The sequence below is a fragment of the Lygodium microphyllum genome, chromosome 30 (assembly GCF_053477565.2).
Source record: "Lygodium microphyllum isolate KBCC chromosome 30, Lygodium_microphyllum_v1.1.10, whole genome shotgun sequence".
NCBI lineage: Eukaryota > Viridiplantae > Streptophyta > Polypodiopsida > Schizaeales > Lygodiaceae > Lygodium > Lygodium microphyllum.
Window position 1 is genome coordinate 71,075,865 of NC_141164.1, and position 25,085 is coordinate 71,100,949.

General features: G+C 43.3%; 1 protein-coding gene across 1 annotated transcript in view; it reads right to left on the reverse strand.

The window, feature by feature from the left end:
- Positions 1-229: 229 nt before the first annotated feature.
- The window catches only part of LOC148009988 (serine/arginine-rich splicing factor RSZ21A-like), a 58,301-nt gene continuing 33,445 nt past the window's right edge, over positions 230-25,085 (reverse strand). The window contains exons 3-5 of the mRNA XM_087672947.1: positions 1,559-1,775; positions 846-1,079; positions 230-753 (exon numbers count right to left, since the gene is read on the reverse strand). Of these exons, the coding sequence (XP_087529073.1) occupies positions 705-753; positions 846-1,079; positions 1,559-1,775 (500 nt within the window). The 3' untranslated portion in view covers positions 230-704. The remainder of the gene's footprint in view (positions 754-845; positions 1,080-1,558; positions 1,776-25,085) is intronic.

Genomic DNA, 25,085 nt, shown 5'->3' on the forward strand with positions numbered 1-25,085 from the left:
TGGACACGTGCAGCCAACATTTGGTGATGCATGTGACTAAACCAGAAGTGAAAGGGAGGCACAACTATCCAGAAGACCACAAAAGGCGGGCGTTGATTGCAGGCTATCCAGGCGCAGATGAAGTACAGTGCAGTTTCCATCCATTCTCTTTGAGGGAACCGCACTTCAAACACACAAAAAAATTAAGCCCTAAATGAGATGCCTGTACTAATGATAATGTAAATAGAGATTTCACATCAACAGCCTTTCTACTAGAAACAATTCAAAAGTGTCAAGATAGGAAAGAAACTTATCCCATGGGCATGCAGCAGAAGCTTCATCATTTTTTTTTGGCAAGAAACTTGTCCCATGGGCATGCAGCAGACTTCATCGAAGTTTTTAAGTATTGTGGGCACCAATGTAAATAAGCTGCCAGGAGTGCCATAGCTTCCCCATCTTCTTGCCATCAAGTCAGCCATCTTTCACTAACTGTATTACATGTAAACTTGGAAGAAAGCTGTCACTATATCTAGTTTACTGTAAAATAATTCAGCTTCAGTTGAAATACCCTGTGCTAGCTTCTTGTGAGTAGAATTATAATTAAAAAGATAATAACATATCACCAGCTGTAATTCACAACATCCTTCCTAAAAAAGAGAAGACATTATTTTTCATTTTTCTCCTACACATCAGCAATCTTCCATGTATACGACCTATGAAAGCTATTAGGGACTTCCGCTCAAGCTCCTATAGTTATTCCTTGAGTATGGGCTTCTGCAATCACAACACACTTTTCTTCCTTTTAGTATCCATAACAATAAAAGCAAACAGCTCTAGCCTGAACGTAAGGATCCCAGTGTAATTACCCATTTTCATGTAAAGATCCTCGACCACGCCTCATCATTGGTGGAGATCTGCTTGGACTTCTTCCACGGTGAGCTGCTGGACTAATACTCTGATAACGATGTACAGGACTAATGCTTCGGTAACGAGAAGGGCTAGCATTGCGATAGCGCGAGGGTGGACTGATGCTGTGGTAACGAGGTGGGCTGACACTGTAGCGACGAGGTGAGTGATATCTGCGCGGGGGAGGACTATATCTGCCATGGAAAAAAGCAACTGATGTTAAAACGAGGTTGTCATCAATGTTGGTGATACTGTACCAAAGCCTTAGCAAAGTCACAGATGTGGCCCCCAATGTGTTCACTACCAAAGCCGAAACATCACTCGCAACACAAAGTTTTAGGACCAAGTAGGAAAAGCACAAAAAGTCACTCCTGTTAGTTTTTAGCAGCTGTACATCAAAAAAATCATCTTCAATCTAGAGTATGCAAATGGTCACTCGATGTGCTGAAAAGGTAACCATTCATACGCTTTGTAATGCACATTGGTAAAGAAATAGTTACTGATAGAAGATTCTTTTCTAACACTAGAACAGGTAGAACATGTGTGCAAAGGCAAGTAAAAGCTTCGATGAAGATAAAGTTTTGTATTTCATGCTACTATATGAGAAACAGAAATAGGAAAAAAGGAAATATATTTTTCACTACCGTCCACCATATAACTCAGTTTTACACACCTGTATCCATAGCTGGGACTGCGTCTATAATGAGGTGGACTGCGACTGATTCGCCTGGTTCCTGAACCAAGTCCTGCTGCACCTATACGCAAACGACATTCCCTTGCAAAATGACCAGGCTCCCCACATTCATAGCAGTTCATGTCATCCCCACCTCGTCGACGAGAGACGCCACCTCCAGAACTACGCGACATTTCCACACGCCATCCATGCTTCCCTGAAAAATTTCAACTTGATGACGCTTGAGGGAAAATCAGCCTACTGTACATAAAGTAGAAACAGATTTATTGGAGTCTTAGGTCCAGTATGCAATCACATGGCAAACCTTTTCATTGGACAGGAAATCATCAATACTTCAATGAACTGACAGTCCATAAGTTTGCGAGTGAAATGAAAACCAACTTCAAGCAACATTCCTCTTTGAAGTGCAAAATGCATTGGCTCACACATCCAACATATTTAGGATGGCATCGTCCTTTGGACATGTTTCTGATTGTTTCTAATCCACACAAGCTTTGCTTGTAACTAAAAATATTGGTCTTCACAAGTCCTTCCAAACTGAGAGAACTACAAAAAGACAAAACTCTCTTGGTCTCACATGCATTGATTGAATAAGCAAGCATGGATGAAAGACTTTTTTCTGTATGTGACCTTTGGAAGTTGCAGCTGAAGAACGTGAAAAGATTGGAAGCCCAGCGATATTAAAGGATTCAGGCTGGAAAGATTGAGGACTATGTCATGTGAACCCAAAAGGAAGCATTTCCTCAAACACCAGTCTCTTTATTCACTCTTCATGTTATTCCTTGGCATCCTACAGGACTGTTATTAACCTTCAAACTCTTCAAATGTTGCAATACTCACTCAATGTCAACGGAGTGTGCGAGGATCGAGACACGCGATGTTGTGGTTTGCACGGTGAGAGAGAGTGATTGCAAAGTAGAGAGAGAGAGAGAGAGAGAGAGAGAGAGATTATGAAAAGAGAGAGAGAGAGAGAGAGCACAAGACTCAATGTTGATACAATCTCCAACTACCACTTTAGGTTTTTGATTTTACACACACACACACACACACATATATATATATGTGTGTGTGTGTGTGTGTGTGTGTGTGTGTGTGTGTGTGTGTGTATAGATATATATATACATATATATATATATATATATATATATATATATATATATATATATATATATATGTGTGTGTGTGTGTGTGTGTGTGTGTGTGTGTGTAAGGGTGCGTGCACACCCAAACATTGTAAAAGGCACAGTGACCCTTTATTCCCAACAACCTCCCACCTAAAGGCAACATGCCTGAAGGTAGAGGAAAGAATTAGCTAAGTCTATTTATGTACAAAGTTGAAATACACATATACTATCCAATCTCCATCATCTGGCAGCAATGAGCAAACCACTCTGCTGGAAGACCCTTCGTGAGAAGGTCTGCAGGGTTATCATCCGTATGTACCTTAGACAAGCTCAATGCTCTTCCTGTCAAGTACATCCTTGATAAAATGATATTTCACCTGTATATGCTTTGTCTTTGCATGAAAGACAAGATTCCGTGCTAGCATGATAGCACTCAAACTATCACAATGGAGGATAGGAACCTCTGTAATGCCAAGCTCTCTCACCAAAATAAAAGCCATAAAGCCTCCTTGCATGCCTCAACGACAGCCACATACTCTACCTCTGTAGTAGACAATGCAACACACTTCTACAACCTGGATATCCATAGAGATTGCTCCCCCTTTGAACATGAACACATATCCTAAAGTAGACTTCCTACAGTCAAGATGACCAACATAGTCTGCATCCGTGAAGCCAACAACAGATGACTTCTACTTCCCAAAGTAGATTCACAACCTTTGTGCCCTTAAGGTATCTCATGATACCCTTCACTACTTCCCAATGCTTTTTGCCAAGATATGCCACATGTACTTGCTAACTTTCCCAACACAAATGCAATGTCAAGGTGTGTAGCAACCATAGCATACATCAAGTTACCAACAACTGAAGTGTAAGGAATCTTGGCCATCTCAACCTTTCTATCATCAGATGTAGGCATGTCATCTACACTAAGTTTCACATATGGAGATAACAATACACCAATGGCTTCCCCCCCCTCCATATTGAAACGCCGCAAAACCTTAGTAACATACTCCTACTGTGATACACAGGAAAGACCCTATGATCTGCTCCTAAGTATACAAGTGTCAGGAATATGATTGGCCTCACCAAGATCCTTCATATCAAAGCTAGTATGTAAACTTTGTTTCAAGGAGTACAAGGCATGAACATCCCTTCCTGCAATCAACATGTCATCCATATACAAAACCAAGATAATAAGGCTGTCATCTGCTGCCTTCTTGGTGTATAAGCAATGATCAACTTAAGATCTATGGAATCCTTGAGATTGCATAAATATATCAAATTTATGATACCATTCTTGTGGTGCCTGCCTGTTTCAACCCATACAAACTCTTGTTGAGTTTACATATCATGTGCTCTTTCCTCTTTGCAACAAAACCCTCAATTGCTATATATAGATCTCCTCATGCAGATCACCATGTAAGAAAGTTGTTTTTACATCCATCTGTACGAGTTCCATGTCTTCAAATGCAACCAAGTCTAAAATGATTCCCAAAGTAGTCATTCTGACTATAGGAGAAAAAAATTGATCAAAATCAATTCCATGTTCCTCCTTATGCCCTTTAGCCAGTCGTGCTTTGTACATTGACAAAGAACCAGAATTCACTTTGATTTTCTAAACTCATTTGCATGGTAGCAATTTCTTTCCTTTAGACAAATGTACCAAATCCCAAGTGCCATTTTTCATGAGAGATTTCATCTCTGATAGCATAGCCTTATACAATTTCTTGCTGTCTTTTCTATCCATTGCTTCCTTGAAGCATGATGACTCACCACAGTTTGTCAACATGACATAATCAACCACATAATTGACACCAAGAACAAACCTATCTAGCTGTCTTTGCATTCTAGTCGACCTACGGACCCAATGGTCAAGATTTGCTAGCTATTCAAACTACAAATCTGCATTGATAGCTTGCTATTCTATAGGTTTAACATGTTGTACAGCCGATTCTGGTTGTTCCAAAGGCATCTGTTCTTGCTGAAATTGTGGTACATTATGGGCAATATCTTACTGATCATTTTCAGCATCATTCCTTGCATTTTCAGGGAATAATGGTACATCATGGGCAATATCTTAATGATCATTTTCAACATCATTCCTTGCATTTTCAGGGCCGTTTACAACAGGTATTTGCTATTGTCTAATGGGCGTCCTTTGCTGCTCTATCGGTACATCTTCTTGAAATACAACCCTTCTGACTTCCTCAATCTTTTCAAGCTATTTATGCATCCGATCCCCCAAGTGAACAACACCACATGCACCACCATTGTAGTCAAAAAACCACTCATGATGTGGTGTGATATGAAAAGGCGCACCTGAGTCAAGTATCCAAGTGTGCATGTCATTATCAAAATCTACAATCAATGCATGTGTACTCAAAGAAGAAGCAAGGTGTACATCACCATCATTGTCATTCTCATGAGCAACTACATTTACCTCCTCTATCTTCACACTGCTTTTCTTTGCAGGTTGGCTGTCCCTTTTCTTAGCCCTGTTGTCTTCAGTGTTTTTTATTTTGCCTCTCATCTCTTTTTTCAATTGAAAACAATCCCGTTTGTAGTGCCCTTTCTTGCCACAATGATGACACTCCACATTTTTTCCATGAGACCTACTGCATACTCTATTTTCGGAACTATCCTTTTACTGAAATCTGCCCCTAGTGTGCAATGCATTAGAAGACTTGTTTGCTAAATTCATTTGCCTGTTGAGTTCTTACATCAACAAAGAACTGTCCACCTCAAAATATAACAACTGAGCATTTAAGTTACTGAGGATCTGGCATAGGCTCGTACCAACAACGAGGTCCCAGAGTCCCTAAGATTCAAGCACTTATTGCATGAAGTTCGACCAAGTGGTGAAATTCGACACGTTAAAATGAGTCTTATCCGTGAAGGCATTTTTGGCCGTTGCAACAAGAGTGGTAGTGCTAGAAGATAGAGAAGGTGTGTAATGGGGGTAGGGTGAATAGGGGGGGATAGGGTAGGGGAGCAAAGTACACTTGGGAAGGAATCCCAGAGTGCCCACTATGCATATGAGAAGTGTGCATAGCATATCCAAATGTAGGCAAGGGCGAATTAAGTGGTATGGGCATGGTAATTACCTATGGAGCCCATGATGGAGGGATAGGGACACAGGGAGCAGAGGATGAAAATCCCCACATAGAAGTAATCCAAGGGATGTGGGACAATAGTCCATAAGCAGAGGATGGATATCCCTGCATCTGAAAGGTTGTGTGGGGAGTTTGTGAGTGTCTGGGGGTAGTAAGGGACATACCCATTACAACCGTCCTAGAGTGGAAGGATGTGGTAAAGTGGGGATATGTGAAAGATACAATGTTAAGGGTGGCATTCCCCCTAACGATGCACCAAGAGACCGAGGGATTGGAGAGTAAGTAGAGACTGGGACAGAGAAAGAGAAAGTATTAGGAGCGGAGATAGAATATCCAACCCCTAGTGTGCTTTGAGCGGAAGTGGAATGCAATTCCAAGTTTTAGAATGAAGATATGAGTAGATCAAAAAGTGGAGAAGATAGTGGTGGGATGGGAGGAAGTTAAGAAGTGTGGTTTACGTGCTCAAATTGAACAAATGGTAGAGATATACCTAATGAAGAGTATCTGCTTTGAGAGCCTCCTCTATCAAAGTTAACATATTGAAAACCATCCGGATCCTATACACCAAAAGGAGAAATAGAAGAGGGTTTTGGCTCATACGACTCAAAAGGGTTACAAGAACCTGACACAAGGCTTGGCAGAGATAAAGGAGATGGATCGCCAAATGTACTGAATGTCATAATCCCTCCAAGATCAAAGAGATGGTCAATCTCACCAATCGGTCCAAACAGAGTAGTAGCATTCATTAGAGAAGTGTAAACCAAACTGTACGTGATCTGCAACTACTCCTCAAACTCTTCATCTATAAGATGACCAAAATGAGAAAAAGAAGATGGTAGAGGTGAAAATGTGTCTACCTCCTCGAGACCATAATGCCTTCTCAATGCAGAACCCTGATAGGTCGTATTATGAGATCAAAATCGAGTCACGTATGAGTCTCACACAAAGACTAGCCTTCAAAATCACCGCAAGATACGCTTTAGAAGAGCACTGGCTCTGACACCCTGTGAAGATATGCTATGGTTTGCACTAAGGAAACACAACATGTATGACCAAGACTAAAACACAAAGACTTAGAGAGAGACAAGCAAAACTCAAACCCTAAATGCAAAACGCAAAACGCAAAACCTCAAAACTCAAACACAAAGACAAACACAAACCGAAGAAACTCTAATGGAAATAAATACTGTAAATGAATGTAAGATTGTGTGAAACCAACCTTCCTCCTCGAATAGGGTGGTAAATAACCTGATTAAGCACTATTTACAACAATTAAGAAATTCACAAAACTAAAATGCACACTTTAACATATAATCTTGACATTGAACACCCAATGGGCCCCAAAAGTAGCACCCCTTTCGATATTTATTTAACTTAATTAAAGAAGAAGTTAATGTACAATGGGATTCTCCCAATCCCTTTCGGTATTCCAACTCCCCTTGTTGTCTAAAATGACTAGCAAGTCTTCAATCTAATTTGCCCCTTGATTCACACAATCAATTGGCCTTCACCCACTTTGATGAGATGGAAAATGCCCAAAATTCAATGATTTACTAGTCCCTCCACTTAAATAGGCTAAAAACAGTTTCAGCCATGTTGAATCCAAGTCTCGGATCTTCCAATTTTTGGCATGCTTCCCGAGGCTGCTGCTAAACCCTAATTTTTGTTGCAAATTAGGGTTTACAGTAAAGAAATCTGAAATTTCTCAGTCTCTAGTGGTCTCAATGCTGCAATCTTTAGAGCAAGGCTATAGAAAGGCTAGGAGATAAGAGAGAATGCTGAGGAGAGAGAAAATTCAGACTTTCTTCGCGAAGAACCGAAGAAAATATGTCATTTACTAATGTTGCCTTGTCTCAACAGCTTGGGAATGCAAAGAACTAAAGAAAATCAATCATTTACTATTCTTGCCTTGTCTCAACAGCCTGTAGATGCTGTCACCTGCTGTTGATAGGTCTTCTCCTACCCCTGGTTGCCTCAGAAGGTCTTTCAATGGCTGCAAATCAGACCAGTAACATCTTCTCCCTCTCTTGCAGGCTGAACATACTAAAAATGTCTCTCTCCAGACTCTAAAGACGTTTTTCAATCTTGCATGGGCATTTTTGACAAGTGGCAGCCTTCCCAAATGGTTTTTCCAGCATTATCCATAATTAAATATTAATTTTTAGTCTATAAATACTAAAAATTAATCTAATATTTATTTCAGTGCCTTGAAAAATAATCTGACCGGCTAATAATTAAATTGGCTAGGCTGTTGGAATAAAGACCCCTTTGACCTCCTTGTATAGTATACACACACTATTTAGTTGTATATGTGAATGCACCCTTATATACCCTAAGCATAAATACATTTTATTCTTTGTGTACCAACACATTGTTGGTAAACTCAAATCTAATCGTACTTTCACTCTCACACACACACACACACACACTCTCTCTCTCTCTCTTCTCTCTCTCTCTCTCTCTCTCTCTCTCTCTCTCTCTCTCTCTCTCTCTCTCTCTCTCTCTCTCTCTCTCTCTCTCCGTCACACTCACTCCTCGAACTGCAACACGTCCCCAACTGAGCTCCAACAACTGGTATCAGAGCTTAAGATCCTGTACGCTTTCCGAGATCAAGGTGCAACAGATTGACACGTGACAGGGCTGACGTCCAACTGAGTAGGCACATACGACAATCCAACAAGTGACGGCTGCAAGTCAACGTGGAGACCAAGGGACGTGAACTATTGAAGACCAACGTGACGAGCAGTGACAAGTTGATAACTTAAAAACGACGAGCAATCGGGCACATGCTTGACATTCGGGCAACTGCCTGTAACAGGCGGCAAGTCCAACGTCACGACAGGGGTCCAGTGTGGGGGCCAAGCGGCAGGTGTATGCAGCAACGGGCAGCAACAAGCAAGCAACGCCAACGGGTCGTTAGACGTGACCCGCCTAACGGGTCAACGAAACCCCCCCCCCCCCCTCCCCCCCGGTTTTATTAATCAGAAATCTGTTTTTCTTAATATCAGAAATCTCTCAAATTTCTAAATTCTTTTTCCTTTGCCTTAACAGGAGTTCGTGCATGGAAGCACAAGTCTCAGACTCGTGCAAATCTGAGCCCAAAAATTTAGGGCTTTTTCCAGATTTGACCTCGTCTATGCTTGGTAATAATATTCAAGTCGAAATTTGCAAAAATTGTTGGGGGTAAAGGCGCCTCCGCCTAGCCGCCCATGTATTACTACACTGACAGTCACCGCCACTGCACACTGCAGGTGGCGGGTGCCCGTCACCGTCACTTTATTCTTTATTCTTTTAGTGACAGTTTGAATAAAGGAAGGCCTGGTCACACATTGTGACTGTTGGAGTTCCCATTTCTTGTCTCTCTCTTTCTTGCTCTTACTCTCCCGCCATAGCTCTCGAGTGCAAGCTTCGATCCTTCTCTCCTTTCAACTAGTATCAGAGCGCGGCTTCCGGACTCTTGAGATTGGCTCATGGCATTCTCAGCTTCCCATTGACTCCCCACTTGCATTGGGTCTCCTTCCCGGCAACCATAGTTCATTCTCTTGAGCTCCCGTCACTCCCCAGCTTCCCGAGCTTCTTCCCGGCCTATTGAGGCACTATCAGGGCATTAACATTGAGGTATTGCTTCATTATTTCACAGTTTTTACTTCACTCCATAGGTCTAGGCAAACAGGGCAGCCACCATTGAAGCTTCCAACCTTCATATCTCTTTGCTACCGGTTGTGGGCTGCTAGAGGCTTGTTCCCAGGCCCCCTTGGCTCATGTTTGAGCCCTCCAACCACTCCAGAGTTGCCACGTGGACCAGCAAGACCAGCAACAACTCCACGCATTTTTGCGCCTGTTTTGTGGACAGCAACACATCAGTCACTCCAGCCCCAGCTTCAGCTTGGCACTAAGCACTTGTTTGGGGCTCCATTTCAAGCCTTTTGCACATATATTGATGCTTGGCATTGATCCTTTGGGATTAGGTATTGGTTGATGGCTGAAAACAGTGTTTCAGGACTGTGATAAACAGTCCACAGACATTTTATGCTAGTGCTACATTCACAGTTTATGCCTATGCTTGTTTGGGCATGACTACATAACCGGTTTGATGCCTATTGCATCCCGATTGACTTGGGAATTGAAGCTACATGTAATGCTATGATTTTGGCCTGATTGTAGGGCTGGAAATACTCAGTTTATAACAATAAATGCATGCTGAATACTCTGGGGCTGAAGCTATATTTCATGCTTTGGCATATGCCTATTGGTTCTGGGTGTATGTCTTGGGTTATGCTATGATGTCTTGATCATTGAGGGAAGACTTCGAGCTTGTCATTGGATCCGGATGCTTTTGGAAGCTTGAGCTTATTTCAACCCGCACTTATTGACAGTGGTCAGTGCTTTGACAGTTATATGCTATTTGGGTACATGCTTACCCCACACCTACGGCTTGATGCATTTGTCTTGGCACAGTGTACCATGTATTTGTTGAACTTCAGTGCTCTCTAAAGACTTGGCTTGGATTCTCATTTGCTATTCTAGAATTTTGTATTAGATGTCATTTTGGTTGTCAGAGATATTTATTGGGATATATGTCTTGCTCATGGATGCTACCTACAGTTGCCTTGTAGCCATCATGCTCTTGGGATGCTATTGAGGCATTGTCTTGGTTACCTGTCTTTGGTACTTTGACTTGGTTTGATTGAGCTGTTGAGCTCATTTATCCGCCTTTTGTGCCAGTGGGAGCATCTTGTATGCTTGACCGACATTGAGCAGGAGGTTTATGCTACTTGAGCATTTTGCAGATACTTGAGACTTTGGGACCTCTTACACTTAAATGTTGCATGGTTTATGCACTGACATCTTGGAGTTGCTTTTGACCTGAGCTTGGGCTTTGCACTCTTGTGAGCATACACCTACTGGTGTCACGTCTTGCCAGTGTTATGTATACTTTGCCCTACTATCCAGGGGGTATGCCTACTCACTGACGGATGCTTTGGTGACATGTTTGGGTGTTTGATCAAGGTCTTGATGACTGTTTGGTGCTGATTTATGCCCGTTTATGGCTGGTCATGTCTTGGCTGTCATTTATTGACTTGGTGCAGTGATTTGGTCAGCAATTGACTCTCACAGTACCCTACTGTCATTTATTACAGCAAGCATATAACTCTGGACTGACATGGATTTTTCATGCTAAAATATTCTGAAATGATGTACTTTCACTAGTACTTGGTGGGCAGCAACTTGGGTTACACTTTTCTCGCCATTTTCTCTCGATTTTGGTGATTTTTTTGTCATTTTCTGCAGTAAACAGCAAGCAGTTTTGAACTGTCTGCAGTCTTCCAACCTGCATTATGGCGAGTTCGTCCACTGATCATGCTATTTTCAACATCACTAAGCTTGATGGTACGAGTTACTCTTATTGGAAGAGCCAGATTTGGCAAGTGTTGGTGCAGAAATCGCAAATCAAACCATTGAGGTTTAGCGGGCAGCCGCCTGCAACTATGCCAGATGAGGAATGGTTTGAGCTTGATGAGTTATGCAAGTCCACTATTGTATTCTCTCTCACAAAACAGGTTCATTACAATGTATTTGAGGAAGAACAGAGTGCATGGCAGTTGTGGGATAAAATCAATAATCTCTATGACAAGAAAAGTCCAGCGAGTCAGATGTATTGGCTGAAGCAGCTTATGGATCTGCACATGAAGGAGAATGTGACCATCTCTGCTCACTTGAGCCAGTCCCATGCCATACTCAAGAACTTGACTTCGCAGGACATCACTTTTGCAGAGGATGTCACTCCTCTTTTCTTGCTTGGTACTCTTAATGAGTCATGGGATGTATTTCGCACTGCATTATGTGCCTCTACTGCTACCTTGAAATTATCTGATGTTGAGAGTGCTCTTCTGCAAGAAGAGGTTAACCGTAAGAATTTGGATGCCTCTCCTGTGTCGCATGCTATGACAATTAGAGGCAAGAATGATGGATATGGAAAGCATGGCAGTGGCAGTGGCCGTGAATGGGATTCTCACAAATCTTGGTCCAAGTCTCAATTGATGTCACCATTGTGGGAAAAAGGGCCATATTAGGCCACAATGCCACGAACTGCGCAATGAAAGGCGCAAAGATAAGGGGAAAGACAAAGTGCAGGATAAGTCTTCTAATCGCAACATAGTGCCTGCAAAGTCCAGTGTTTAAAGAGATCAATGTTATGCAGCCTGAGGATGTTGATGATGATGATTATATCCTTGCAGCTTCTTCTAGTGCTTCGCAGATGACGGAGATACACTCTATGTATGCACAGTGTTGGCTCTTGGACTCAGGTGCGTCCTTTCATGTGACACCTTGCCGAGAGTGGTTTCATTCATACCGTACTGTTTCGGGTTCTGTGCGCTTGGGTGATGACAGCTCTCTTGACATTGTGGGCATTGGTGATGTTAGGCTGCAGTTTCCTTCTAGCAGCAGTTTTGTTATGTGGCGGGCGGACTGTCTGACGTGGAGCTGACCAACGTCTGACGGGCGGACGATAGGCGGACAGTCGAACGAAGACAGCACTGGTGAACAGCGCGCCTGACTGCTGATGAGACTGACGACGAGTAGACTGACTACTGACGAGACTGACGACGGGCTGTAACACTGCTGCTGACGTGACGTCTGACAAAGTTTGACGACAGGCAGCGTCAGACCCTGTGGCTGGAGACAGGTTGCGTGGAGCTGTGCGCCGGCGGCCTGGATTAGGACTGGCGTGGGCTGCAGACAGAAGCTGAGTTCAGAGCTGTGCTCTGATACCAAATGTGAGAACAGAGGATCGAAGTACAGCTGGGATTCAGTAGACAGTGTGAGAGTGAGAGACTGAGTTGAAGCACGACACCCAAGAGAATAGACTGAATGAGTGTAACCTGAAAGTACAAAGTACAACCCTTAAACCTTAGGGTTGTAGGGGGTGTTCACACTCGGCACACACTAAGTGCCCAAATGTGTATAACATAAGCACATAAGTACATACGATAATAAGACCATAAGTCTGGGGGAAAAAACCTCTCCTACCGAGAGTAAAAAGTGCCCCAGTGTCCTACTGATCACCGACACTCCCATATGAGCGTAGGCGTAAGTAAGGCGTGAGTCAAATACCCAACAAACCCCCCTGGAGTGAAGAGTGATCAAGAGTACAAGGATCATCCGCCACCAAAGGATATCAAATTTAAAGCATCTCGAAATGCTTCAAATTTGTCACGAGGAAGAGCTTTGGTGAAGATGTCTGCCACACTTCTGGAAACCTTACCCCTGATCTTTCTCTCTTTGTGTGCCGAAATCTGCTCTAGTACCAAAATTTTATCGAGCTCTTCAACCTCCGGCTGAATTTCAATAGATACATCCTTTGGCACATCTCCATGAAAATGTCTAAGCAAGCTCACATGAAAGGTGTTGTGTATCCACCAGTGTGGAGGCAATTTCAGCCTATAGCATGCATCACTGATCCTCTCCAACACATGAAATGGCCCATAGTATCTCGTAGACAGCTTTGGATACAATCGCTCCCCCATGCCTTTTCAAATCGCAGCAATACATAATCGCCCTCTGCAAAGTGCAAAGCACGCCTATGACGATCAGCTGCTCTCTTTTGCTTATCCTTAGTGAAAACTAAGTAAGTTGAAAGATGATTTTTCATTACTTTGGAAATAGCAAAAGCAGATACAACAAGGACAGATTCCCCTTTCAATTTTACATCCAAAGTATAAACTTTGCCTCTATGGAAGAGGGTCACAATCTTATCATGAGTATCAATCACTGCATGCACACGATGACACCAAGGCATACCAAGCAAGACATCACATCCTTCCAATGGAGCAATCTCACTGTCCACATTACTTTGAATGTGCAAACGAAGCTTTCCAATGATAGGAGTGACCAGCTCTGCATGTCCCTTGCATGCCATACCAATCTCACCCATGGGCCCCATCTCATCCTCTCTGATGCCTAAACCGGCTTCCATATCAAGAGAGATGAAATTTGACCGTGCCCCTGGATCAAGAAAAATCAATGTATGCTAAGCTCTGATTTTGCCACATGTCCTGCAAAGTTCAATACTATCCTGATTAGGTTGATCTGCCACTACATCAAGCACTAAACCAGTAGTGGTTTTGCCTTTCTTTCCCTTATTATCATCCTTTTCAGCTTGCTATTTATTAGGACAGTTGCGTGCCATATGCCCTCCCTATTCACAAATATAGCATTTATTTGCAACTATCAGCTCCTCACGTCGTACATCACTTTTCCCACTCTTTCTTTGCGATTTGTTCCTCTTTCCAGCTCTATTTTCAGATCTACCTTGATTTTCAGCTTTATTTTCACATTTACCATTTTTCTCAGCCTTGACCTCTTTGACATGTGACTTGGCATCATCATCGTGGAATCTTGCATCCTTTCCACGCACAATGTGTCGACTGTAGTAGCAATTTCTATGATCTGAGACATGTTAGAAACAGTGGACTTAATGCAAAAATCCCGAATACCCTTTGGCAAACCACAAATATACTTCTCCACCTGCTCATGGAGGGGTATTGTGCGATAAGAAGTAATTGGCAGCAATGCATCCCAAAACTTCTTATTATATTGATCCAAGTTCTTGCAGTCTTTGGAATTCAACTAATTCCAAGCTGTCATAATGTCTACTTCAAAGATACTTGTCAACCAATTTGAAGCAAACATTTGCTTGAACTGGACCCAAGTGGTAGGTGACTTCCCTTGAATAAGAAGTGTAGACCGCCACTACAATGCATTTCCCTTCAAAAATGTGGTTGCCTCCAAAATAGGCTACATCAAACTACTGAATAAAAACAAGTGCTTTCAACCTATCTTGTGCACCACTGAAAGGCTCAAACTTCACACTTTTGCCACCTTCATCATAGTCCTTCGACGGACCTATGGGAGTCAAGTTATCATAAATGGACCGCTGCAAAAAGGGTGCATTGGTTGTATTTGCATAAAAACCAGCACTATCTAAAGCACCTACATAACGAGCACCAAATCCTTACGCTCCAACAGTCCCTGGGGGTACCGATACATATCCATATGGCCCGCTTTGTGCCCCAGGCATCATACTTATGTTGCCATACATGGGATTAGGCATTCTACTTGCATTACTTGGATACATTGGGTGTTGTGAGCCATGCATTGGCTGTTGCATACCATAGGGATTTGTGCCATACATTCCCATATGCAGTGCCTATCCAATCATAGCATGAAAAATGGTACCACCACCAAAGTATCTCTTAAGAAGATTGCTAGGGTTTGCACTGAGAACACACAGAGTGTACAACCATGACAAAAACACAAAGACACAGACACAGACACAGAGGGCAAAACTCAAACCCTAAATGCAAAACTCAAAACTCAAACCCTAAACGCAAAACTCAAAACTCAAACACAAAAACTCAAACTCAAACAGAAGAAGGGAGAGAGAGAACACAACTCTGAAGTGAATAAATGTTGTAAATGAATGTAAGAGTGTACAATGGGCTCAAGGGCAGAGCAATATCGGAGTGTGACGTCCACCGAAGACGGATCCCAAGTCTGTGACCACCAGTCGGAGTGTAGGAGTACTCAATAGTGAATGGCAGCAGGCTGGTCACCAAAACGCAGTAGTCTGGAGGCTAGAAACTGGTAAACGCAACAATGTACCACCGATCGGGGATTGGAAACTGTGCACAGTCTGCTATAAACAGCAGGCTGAAACAGTGTCTAAGAGTATCAAGGCCTGCAATGCTGAAAACACAGGCTAGCTGACCCTAGAGATGATAGACAGCAGAGGCTAAACAGCAGTCTAGGACAGTTTGGAGTAGTCGCTAGCAGCTGAGAGCTGTCGCCTACAGCAATGGACAGGCTGAAGATAATGTGGCTGCAGTCAATGATGGCTGGACAGCAGATGGAGGCGGGTTGCACGCTGGAAACTGGGAGCCAACAGCAACAGAGGGTCTGTGGGCTGGTGTAACCTGCAAAACAATGACGATTGCTGAATTGGGGCTGCCTGTCTATTTATAGATATGGAAGGGCGCCCAAATATTAGGGTTTCCACTAAACTTTCTCGAACCGCTCCCCGTTTTAGGGTTTCCACTGAACTCTCTCGAACCGCTCCCCGTTTTAGGGTTTTACTCTAAAAGAGAATTTTTAGTGTGCTTTTGGGCTGTTTAAGAGGCTAATCAGCAAGTAATGCATATTTTAGCTCAACAGCCCCTCTCAGGCCCAAAACTAAGCCGAAAGGTTAGGCCAGCCATTGTGATGTTTATGTACCCCAAGGCGTCCCACCCCAAAGTAGCCAAGGCATCGAACAAAGGGTGCACGTCGACTACCCAGTGGCCTACCAAGACTACAGAGGCGATGGTGATCGTACCAAGGGAATCGAAGTACTCACCCCAAAGAGGACAGGGCATCGGACAAAGGGTGCACGTCAGCTGCCCAATGGCCTACCAAGCCCTACAAAAGCGGATGAAACTACATGGAATATTTTTTTTTTTTAAATAAGTGTGGTAAATTTTATGGGATGCGGCCGATTGAGGAATAGTGACCTAGAAGACGGGAGTAGGGAGGGTACACCCAACACATCACAAAACAGTACAAGCTAACCCATCCACTCAGGGTGTCGATGACGAGAAAAAGTAGGTGATGAGGTATCCATGTGATGAAGAAGGATGGTGGTGTGGTAACAACAACTGCCGGTGGAAACAACTTAGGATTCGCTCAAGTGGTGCTCTGCACAATGAGATGCAAAGTATGCTACATGCTGAAGAATGCTCATGCAGCAGGTGCTACTTGGATAGTGTCCCTCATGGGGAAATTGTTCACTTGCCCAAGTGCCCTAGTATAAAGATGATGAAATCATGCAATGCAAAGGATAAGGTACAACAGGGGGGAGAAGCCGATGTCGAAGACAAAGTGTTAAAGCCTGTAGAATACCAAGAAGGGTAGGAACCCTCTCTCAACCTAGATGTAGACGCCGAAGAAGGAAGAGGAGCCTGATGTCGATCTTCGTCTGGTGCCGAGAACCATAAGGAATGAAGAGGAGGAGGAAGCATCCCAGCTGAAAGAGCTAGGAAAAAGTCACTGCCATGATAGCATTAAGAGAGATGCTACACGATCCGCCTCGAGAGGGAAAGCCTCCATGCTGGTAGAAGAGCAAAACTCCAAGGATGATGAAACCATGAAGAAACGGCGCACAACCCAAGTCTCCAGCCCAACTAGGGCTGGGCAAACCTGCATGTTAGCCCTACACTGAAAACAAAACCTGCAAAGGAGATCAAAGTCTGCAATCACAGAGGTCAATAGTGAGATGCTCCAAAAAAAAAACTAAAGTAAAATGAAAAGCTAACTGAAGAAACAAGTGCAAAGATGCAAATGTGTATGTGTGTGAGTAAATGCAGCGGAAGACTTAAAATATAGAGAGAAAAATCCTATGGGCCCGACTCTAAGAGTGCGAAAAATGAATGCTAGACTGACCTAGGGTATCTGAAAGGACCTAGAGACATGCTAGTCTAAGAAGGTGGCCACCATCGCGTACGTCCAATAGTAGGGCTCTGCCAAGGGAACGGCTGACGAGGTGGGGAGGAAGGTGAGATAGATGCATGAAATGCAACGGGATCGGAACTTGCAGACCAATCCACCAATCCTTCAGGAGTAGAGAAGAATGGCCGCTGAGGTTGTCCGGGTGCCACATGTCCAGCAGTCACTGTGGGGGCTAGAGGAGCAGATGGGGCAGCAGCAGAAGGCGTAGCCCACTGGACTGTGAAGTCGCAGCGGTCTGCTGAGGCTTTTTAGGTGGAAGACCTTGGACCTTGGAGCGACACTCCTCGTCCATATGGCCTGCTCTCTGGTAGTGTATGCAAAACCGGTTTTTCTTAGGGAGTTGCTGCCAAATACGTCTTGATTCTTTGGTTCCATCGGAGGAAGAGAAGTCACCCTTTGATTGGCCTCTCTTCGCATCTAGCGAGTTCTTGCCACTAGTGGTTTTCCCTCCCGAAGAAGAAGCAGTCAACCCCCTCTGCTCTAAATAAGGCTATGATGAGGATTTCTTGTGGACTTGATCATGCAACCTTGCGTAATGCAAGAACTGGCACTCAAACTCGTAGAAGGTTAGCAATCGAGGTTGGGAGATGATGTGTTGAATGAAATTGAAGTATTTTGCGGGCAACTTATTCAAGAAGAATATAACCTGATCGTCATCTAACTTTGGAGAGCCAGTAGTGGCGAGCCCGGCAAGTAACCGCCTATAGTCAGCCAGCTTGACTTTCAGATCATCCCCTTCCTTAAGAGAGAACTCTTGAAGCTCAAAGTCGAGATTGATGCGCCGAGTATGATCATAAGCCGCATAGCGGTCGAGAAGGTGACTCCAACACTCTGACGCGAGCAGGAAGTGCTGCAACTGAGAGTGAAACTCAGGAAGCAATCCCTGCATCAGCTCAACATTGGTTGTAGCATTGCAGACTCTCCATTGACGGATGTAATCAGGGTGAGCTAGTCAAGGGTCCGGCATCGGCTCTAGACCAATGATGAGGTCCCAAAGACCCTGAGACTCAAGCACTTGTTGCATGAAATTCGACCAAGTAGTGAAATTTGACCCGTTAAAACATGCCTTATCCGTAAAGGCATTCTTGGCCGTTGCAACAGGAGTGGTAGTGCTCGGAGATGGATAGTGTGAAAAAGTGTAGTGGAGGTAGGATGGGGGAGTGGAGTACACTTAGGAATGGGCCCCAGAGTGCCCACCAAGCATGCGAGTAGTGTGCAAGGTGGATCCATAGGTAGGGATGGGCTGACTAGGCATGGGCATAGTAGCCACATGAGGAACCCAAGGAGGTGGGATGGGAACACGGGGAGCAAAAGATGGGAATCCCTGTGTAGGTGTAACCCAAGGAGAGTGAAAAGACGCACCATAAGCTGAGGATGGAAACCCCTGCGTATGAGTGGTCATGGGAGATGTAAAGCTGGAGATAGTGAGGGGGATGCCCATCATAGTAGACCCAAGAGTGATGGGTATGCTCATTTGCTGAAAGGTGAGAGGCACTGTGTTAAAGGGTAGCATTCCCCCTAACGAAGTACCATGGTGCAAAGAGATAGAGAATGGGGTGGAGAAGAAAAAGATGCTAGGAGCGGAGATGGTAGATCCAATCCTACGATATGTGATGCAGATGTGGGGTATAATCCAAGATTTTGGAAAGATGATGAGAGATGATCAAGGTGTGATATAGAAGAGGGTGGGATGGGAGGCAAGTGAAAAGTGTGTGTGATGTGCTCAAATGAAAAAGAAGCTGTAGATGTACTTGAATTTCATCTGCTTCGTGAGCCCCCTCTATTGAAGTTCGCATACGCAAAGCCATCCGAATCCTGTACCTCAAAAGAAGAAACAGGCGAGGATTTGGTTTCATGCAACACAAAAGAATTGTACAAACCTGACATTGGACCTGGCGGAGATGATGAAGATGGATCGCTAGACATTCCGAATGCCGTATGTCCTCCGTGATCGGAGAGGTGGCCAGCCTCACCAACCGGTCCGAATGTGGTAGCAAAACTAGTAGGAGGGGTATAAACATCACCGTACTTGTTGCGATAGTACTTCTCAAAGTCCTCCTCTGTCATGTTAGTGAAATCTAGTGAAGGTGGTGTGTCGTCCTCCTCACCGAGTCCATAATGCCGTCTCAGGGCCTTGCACAACGACTAGCTCTCAACAATATCCGCAGGATACTCTTTACAAGAGCACCGGCTCTAATATCATGTTAAGAAGACTGCTAGGGTTTTGCACTGAGGACACACACAGTGTACAACCACAACAGAAACACAAAGACACAGACACAGACACAGAGGGCAAAACTCAAACCCTAAACGCAAAACTCAAAACTCAAACACAAAAACCCAAACACAAACAGAAGAAGGGAGAGAGAGAACACAACTCTGAAGTGAATGAATGCTGTAAATGAATGTAAGAGTGTACAGTTTGCTCAAGGGCAGAGTAATGTCAGAGTGTGACGTCCACCAAAGACGGATCCCAAGTGTGTGACCACCAATCGGAGTGTAGGAGTGCTGAAAAGTGAATGGCAGCAGGCTGGTCACCAAAACACAGCAGTCTGGAGGCTGGAAACTGGTATACGCAGCAGTGTACCACCGATAAGGGGCTGAAAACTGTGCACAATCTGCTGTAAACAGCAGGCTGAAACAGTGTCTAAGAGTGTGTCAGGGCCTGCAATGCTGAAAACACAGGCTGGCTGACTCTGGAGATGATGGACAGCATGCTGAACAGCAGTCTGGGACAATTTGGAGCAGTCGCCAGCAGCTGAGAGCTGTCGCCTACAACAATGGACAGGCTGAAGATGATGTGGCTACAGTCGATGATGGCTGGACAGCAGATGTAGACGGGCTGCAGGCTGGAAATTGGGCACCAACAGTAGAGCAGAGGGTGTGTGGGCTGGTGTAACCTGCAAAACAAGGATGATTGCTGAATGGGGGCAGCCTGTCAATTTATAGATGTGGAAGGGCGCCCCAAAAATTAGGGTTTCCACTAAACTTTCTCGAACCGCTCCCCGTTTTAGGGTTTTCACTAAACTCTCTCAAACAGCTCCCCATTTTAGGGTTTTCACTAAACTCTCTCTAACCGCTCCCCGTTTTAGGGTTTTACTCTAAAAGAGCATTTTTAGTGTGTTTTGGGGTTGTTTAAGAGGCTAATCAGCAAGTAATGCATTTTTTAGCTCAACAGTATCCTTGTTGTCCCATGCTTGCATGTGCATAATTGCCTTGCTACCCATGTTCCCATGGATTGGCACTACAGCTCATCAAGCATTTTGGGCTCTTCTAAATAGGGCTTAAGCATTTCCTTCGGTTCTTGTGGTTGTTCCAAAGCTGTAGAAGATGTCTTCTTCCCTTTGCCTTTGTTGTCCTTCTTTGACACATTCAAGAATCGAGTAAACTGGGAATCCTTTGCCAATGTTTGCCAACTGGCAGCCTTCCCAAATGGTTTTCCAACATTATCCATCATTAAATATTAATTTTCAGCCTTTAATTACTAAAATTTAATCTAATAATTATTTTGATGCCCAAAAAAATAATGTAACTGACCAATAATTAAATTGGCTAGGCATCTTCCACTCCCAAGTCTCTTTGTGTCATCTTTGGCCATTAGATCGGTGTTAGGCACCATTAAACATCACATCTCTAGTGTCACTAACTTATACTTATGGCCAAATGAATGACCTAGGCCAACAATTGACACCAGATACCACCAAGAACCTATGCAACATAACTTACAGCAACTTTTGCCTTTGATATCCCGTGATTTTCTGGAGTCCCAAGCTCGTAAATTTACTCTAACCCCAATTGCACCTCAGATGTGCAACATTTACTTAGTCATGTGATTAAAAATTAATCCACATGTTAAGTGAGGTTTCAAAAATACATGTCCTCATGACATAAAACCTTTATTTGCAACTATCAATTCCCTACATTGTGTCAATGTTTTTGAGCCCTTTCTTTGTTGTTTTGGCCTCTTTTCAAGCTGATTTTCAGATCTATCCCTTTTCTCAAACTTAAACAACTTTTTATTCGGCTTCTACCCACTCTCTAAGAAGCCCGAATCCTTCCCACACAACAAAGCATCGGCTGTAGCAACAATCTCTATGAGCTAAGACATGCTAGACACGATGGATTTAATGCAAAAATCCTTGATTCCTTTGGACAGTGCACAAACATATTTTTCCACTTGCTCATGAAGGGGTACGAGGCGATAAAAAGTAATAGGTAGCAATGCATCCCAAAACTTCTTATTATATTACTCCAAATTCTTACATTCCTTAGCATCTAGCTTATTCCAAGTTGTCATGATGTCCACTTTAAGGGTACTTGTCAACCAATTCGATGCAAACATTTACTTAAATTGTACCCGCATTGATGGTGCTCTACCTTGCATCAAAAGAGTGGACCACCACTGCAATGCATTTCCTTTTAGAAAGTGGCTACCTTTCGAATCTGGACTCTATGAAGTTCCCCCCTGAATAGGCTTTATCAAACTGCTGAATGAAAGTCAAAGCTTTCAACCTATCTTGTACACCACTGAAGGACTCAAACTTCACTGTTGTTCCACCCTCATCATAGTCTTTTGCTACCCCTTTGGGTGTCAAGATGTCATACACTGGCTGCTGCAAAAAGGGTGCATTTACTGAATTTACATCAAAACCAACGCCAAATGGAGCATTTGTATGACCAACGTTCATTCCTTGAGCCACATAAGCATTCGGGGATGCAGATGCAATACCAAACATGCTACTTTGTGCCCCACGCATCAAGCCAATGCTGCCATACATAGGATTTTGCATATTTCCAACCATACCCGAATACATGGGGCCTTGCACACCATGAATTGATTGCTGCATACCATAGGGATTTATGCCATACATACCTGTATGTGGTCCTTATCCAACCATAGCATGAAAAATCATACTTCCACCAAAATATCCTAGCTGCCCCATCATAGCATGCATGCCCGACTGTCCAAAATCCATTGGATTGGCACTTCCGTGATGGCCTTGCATTTGCATTCCTTGCCCCGTAGGTACCAACTGTTTTATTTCATTAGCATCTTTGGGAGCTTCAAATGAAGGGTTTGGCATTATCTTCAGTGCATCTTGTTGTCCCGAAGGTGTAGAAAACGTCGTCTTCTTCTTACCTTTGCTGTCCTTCTTTGGAGCATTCAAAAATCGGGTAAATTGAAGATCCTTTGCTAATTCAGCTCAGAGATTTGCAATTGTCCTCATCCGATTCTTGAACTGGACATCAAATTCCTCTTCACTTTGCTGGTCATCAGCCTCCTTATGCCCTAAAGGCCATGCATCTTCCCCAACAGGAACATTTTCAGCTTGCTATCCATGGTCTGAGCCTTGTCCAAGGTCAAGCATTGCATTTTCTTCATTCCCATGCAAATGTTCATACTGAGAGGCATCATCACTGCTTGAGTCCATCTCATTGTATGAAGACATATTGCTGTAATTTCTCGGCTGAGATTAAAAATCAGCACTAGCACAAAGCTTTGGCTTGCAATCAGGTACCTCGGGCCTACCAAATCAAGGGATTGAGAGGTATCTCAGCAATGGAACTATGAAACCAACCTTCCTCCTCAGATAGGGTGGTAAATAACTTGATTAAGCACTATTTACAGCAATTAACAAATTCACAAAACTGAAATGCACACTTTACCATATAATCTTGGATATTGAACACCCTATTGGCCCCGAAAACCGACGCCTAATTCGATATTTATTTAACTTAATTGAAAAAGAAGTTGATGTACAATGGGATTCTCCCAATCCATTTCGGTATTCCAACTTCCTTTGCTGTCCAAAATGTAAACGCCCCGAACAACGTAGTATGCTTAACAATTATGATATTCGCTTGTTTTCGAGATTTAATATAAAAGAGAATGAACACTTAAAGCTAAAAATGAAAATTACTCACAAAATTACAGCCATAAAAATGTAAAAGTAATGGAGACAAGATTGAAGGTTGAAGATGGGCAAAACCCCCCCCCTCCCCCCCCCGAAGGAATGTATTTTCTGCTCAACCCAAGTCCCTTAGGGAAGAGCTCAGTTACAATCAACCTAAGAGTGAGGAGAAGTAATTCTCACTCTCACAAGATCATGCAAAGATGTACAAACACACATGCATTATCTATTATGCAATGATAAGAACTGATTTCTTTACAATATGAGAGAAGAAAGAGGGGAAATCAACCTTTCTTCATCGTTGATCAGCAGTACATGGATAGGGCTTGCTTCTTGTTACTAAAATGGAAGAAAGAGCTCGAGAAGGAGGTGCTGTAATGAACTTACAGGCTTGCTGTCCTGTAAAACAATAGTGGAGGAATTTGATAATGGAGAAGTGGGGGATGATGATGGGGATGGATGGGGCCAGTTTCTGGCTATCTGTGGGTGCTGTACATGAGTTTACAGCAAAGAAAAATGATGCTAAATGAAAAAAACGAGCTCTTATTTATAGGAGAGGAAAGAGCTAGTACAAAAGGGGAAAGTGGAGTAGCACAAGACAAGTGTCCAGCCACATGTCATGAGATGTGACAAGTGGTGGGACACTCGGAAACTTGTGTGACAAGTGTCTTGACACTTGTCTCTTCTCTATGGCCTTCCTTTTTGGGCTAAATACTGTCAAGAATAGAAACAACCAAATTTAGTAAGCACAGTCAGAGTACAGAATTTACTATTTTTAGAATGACATCCCTATTTTTCAGGACTAGCATTTTTAGGCTAATTCGAGGCTCCTAAAATTTAGGGACCTCCTAAAATTTAAGGACCCCCCCAATATGGGTGTCATATGAAAGCTTTTTTCGTGTACATCGCAAAAACGGTATCAAAATCTTCATGTGACTTTCCTATGCAAAGAAATGTGCATTTCAAGCTTTCAGCCCACACATGCACATTGTACAAGCATTTCATGATCATGCCATCTTGTTGATTGTAACTGTCTGTTCTGGCGGATCTAGCCCACACTTCAAGGCATCAATCCTTTCTGTGTGCGAGTCTAACCCTGATATGCGTGAGTTCTGGTCACAGGCACCCAATCGGGCCATATAGGTGGAAGTGTGAACTATCTTTTCTCTAACCCACCGCGTGGGTCCACCATAACCTGTGACCACTCATCAGTGGCCAGCTCCAATGCACTTTCCTTTATATCTAATTAGTGCAAAGGAAACAAATTTAATAAATCATTATATAGACAAATTATGAAAAAGGATACAAATTCTGTTTCTATAGAGTTGTGACAGCCCTCTGGCTTTTATTCAGCTGTCCTCAGCTGAAAAGCTTCTTGATATGGCTGAAGAATGTCTGGGTAATCCTTCACGAATTTTTCATCTACCCACTGTGCATCTGCTGTGGGTAGATTTTTGAATTTTAGTAAGAATTTTCGTGTCACAAGGCCACTTCTCGTGGTTCGATCCTTGTGAAACAAAATCTGTTCAGGTTCCAAGAGTTGCTCTGTTTCTTCAACTTCTGGGGGATCTTCAGTAATGGGTTCCTTTGGTTCTGGTCCTATGTAAGGTTTTAGCAAACTTACATGAAAAGCATTGTGTATTTTCCAATGAGCAAGAAGCTCAAGTCGATAAGAAACTTCATTTATTTTCTCAATCACTTTGAAGGGTCCAAAGTATCTACTGGAGAGCTTTGGAAAAGATGAATTTTGACCGGAACCTTGTTTGAGCCTGCTTTTATCAAACTTTAGCAAGACATATTGACCTTTTTC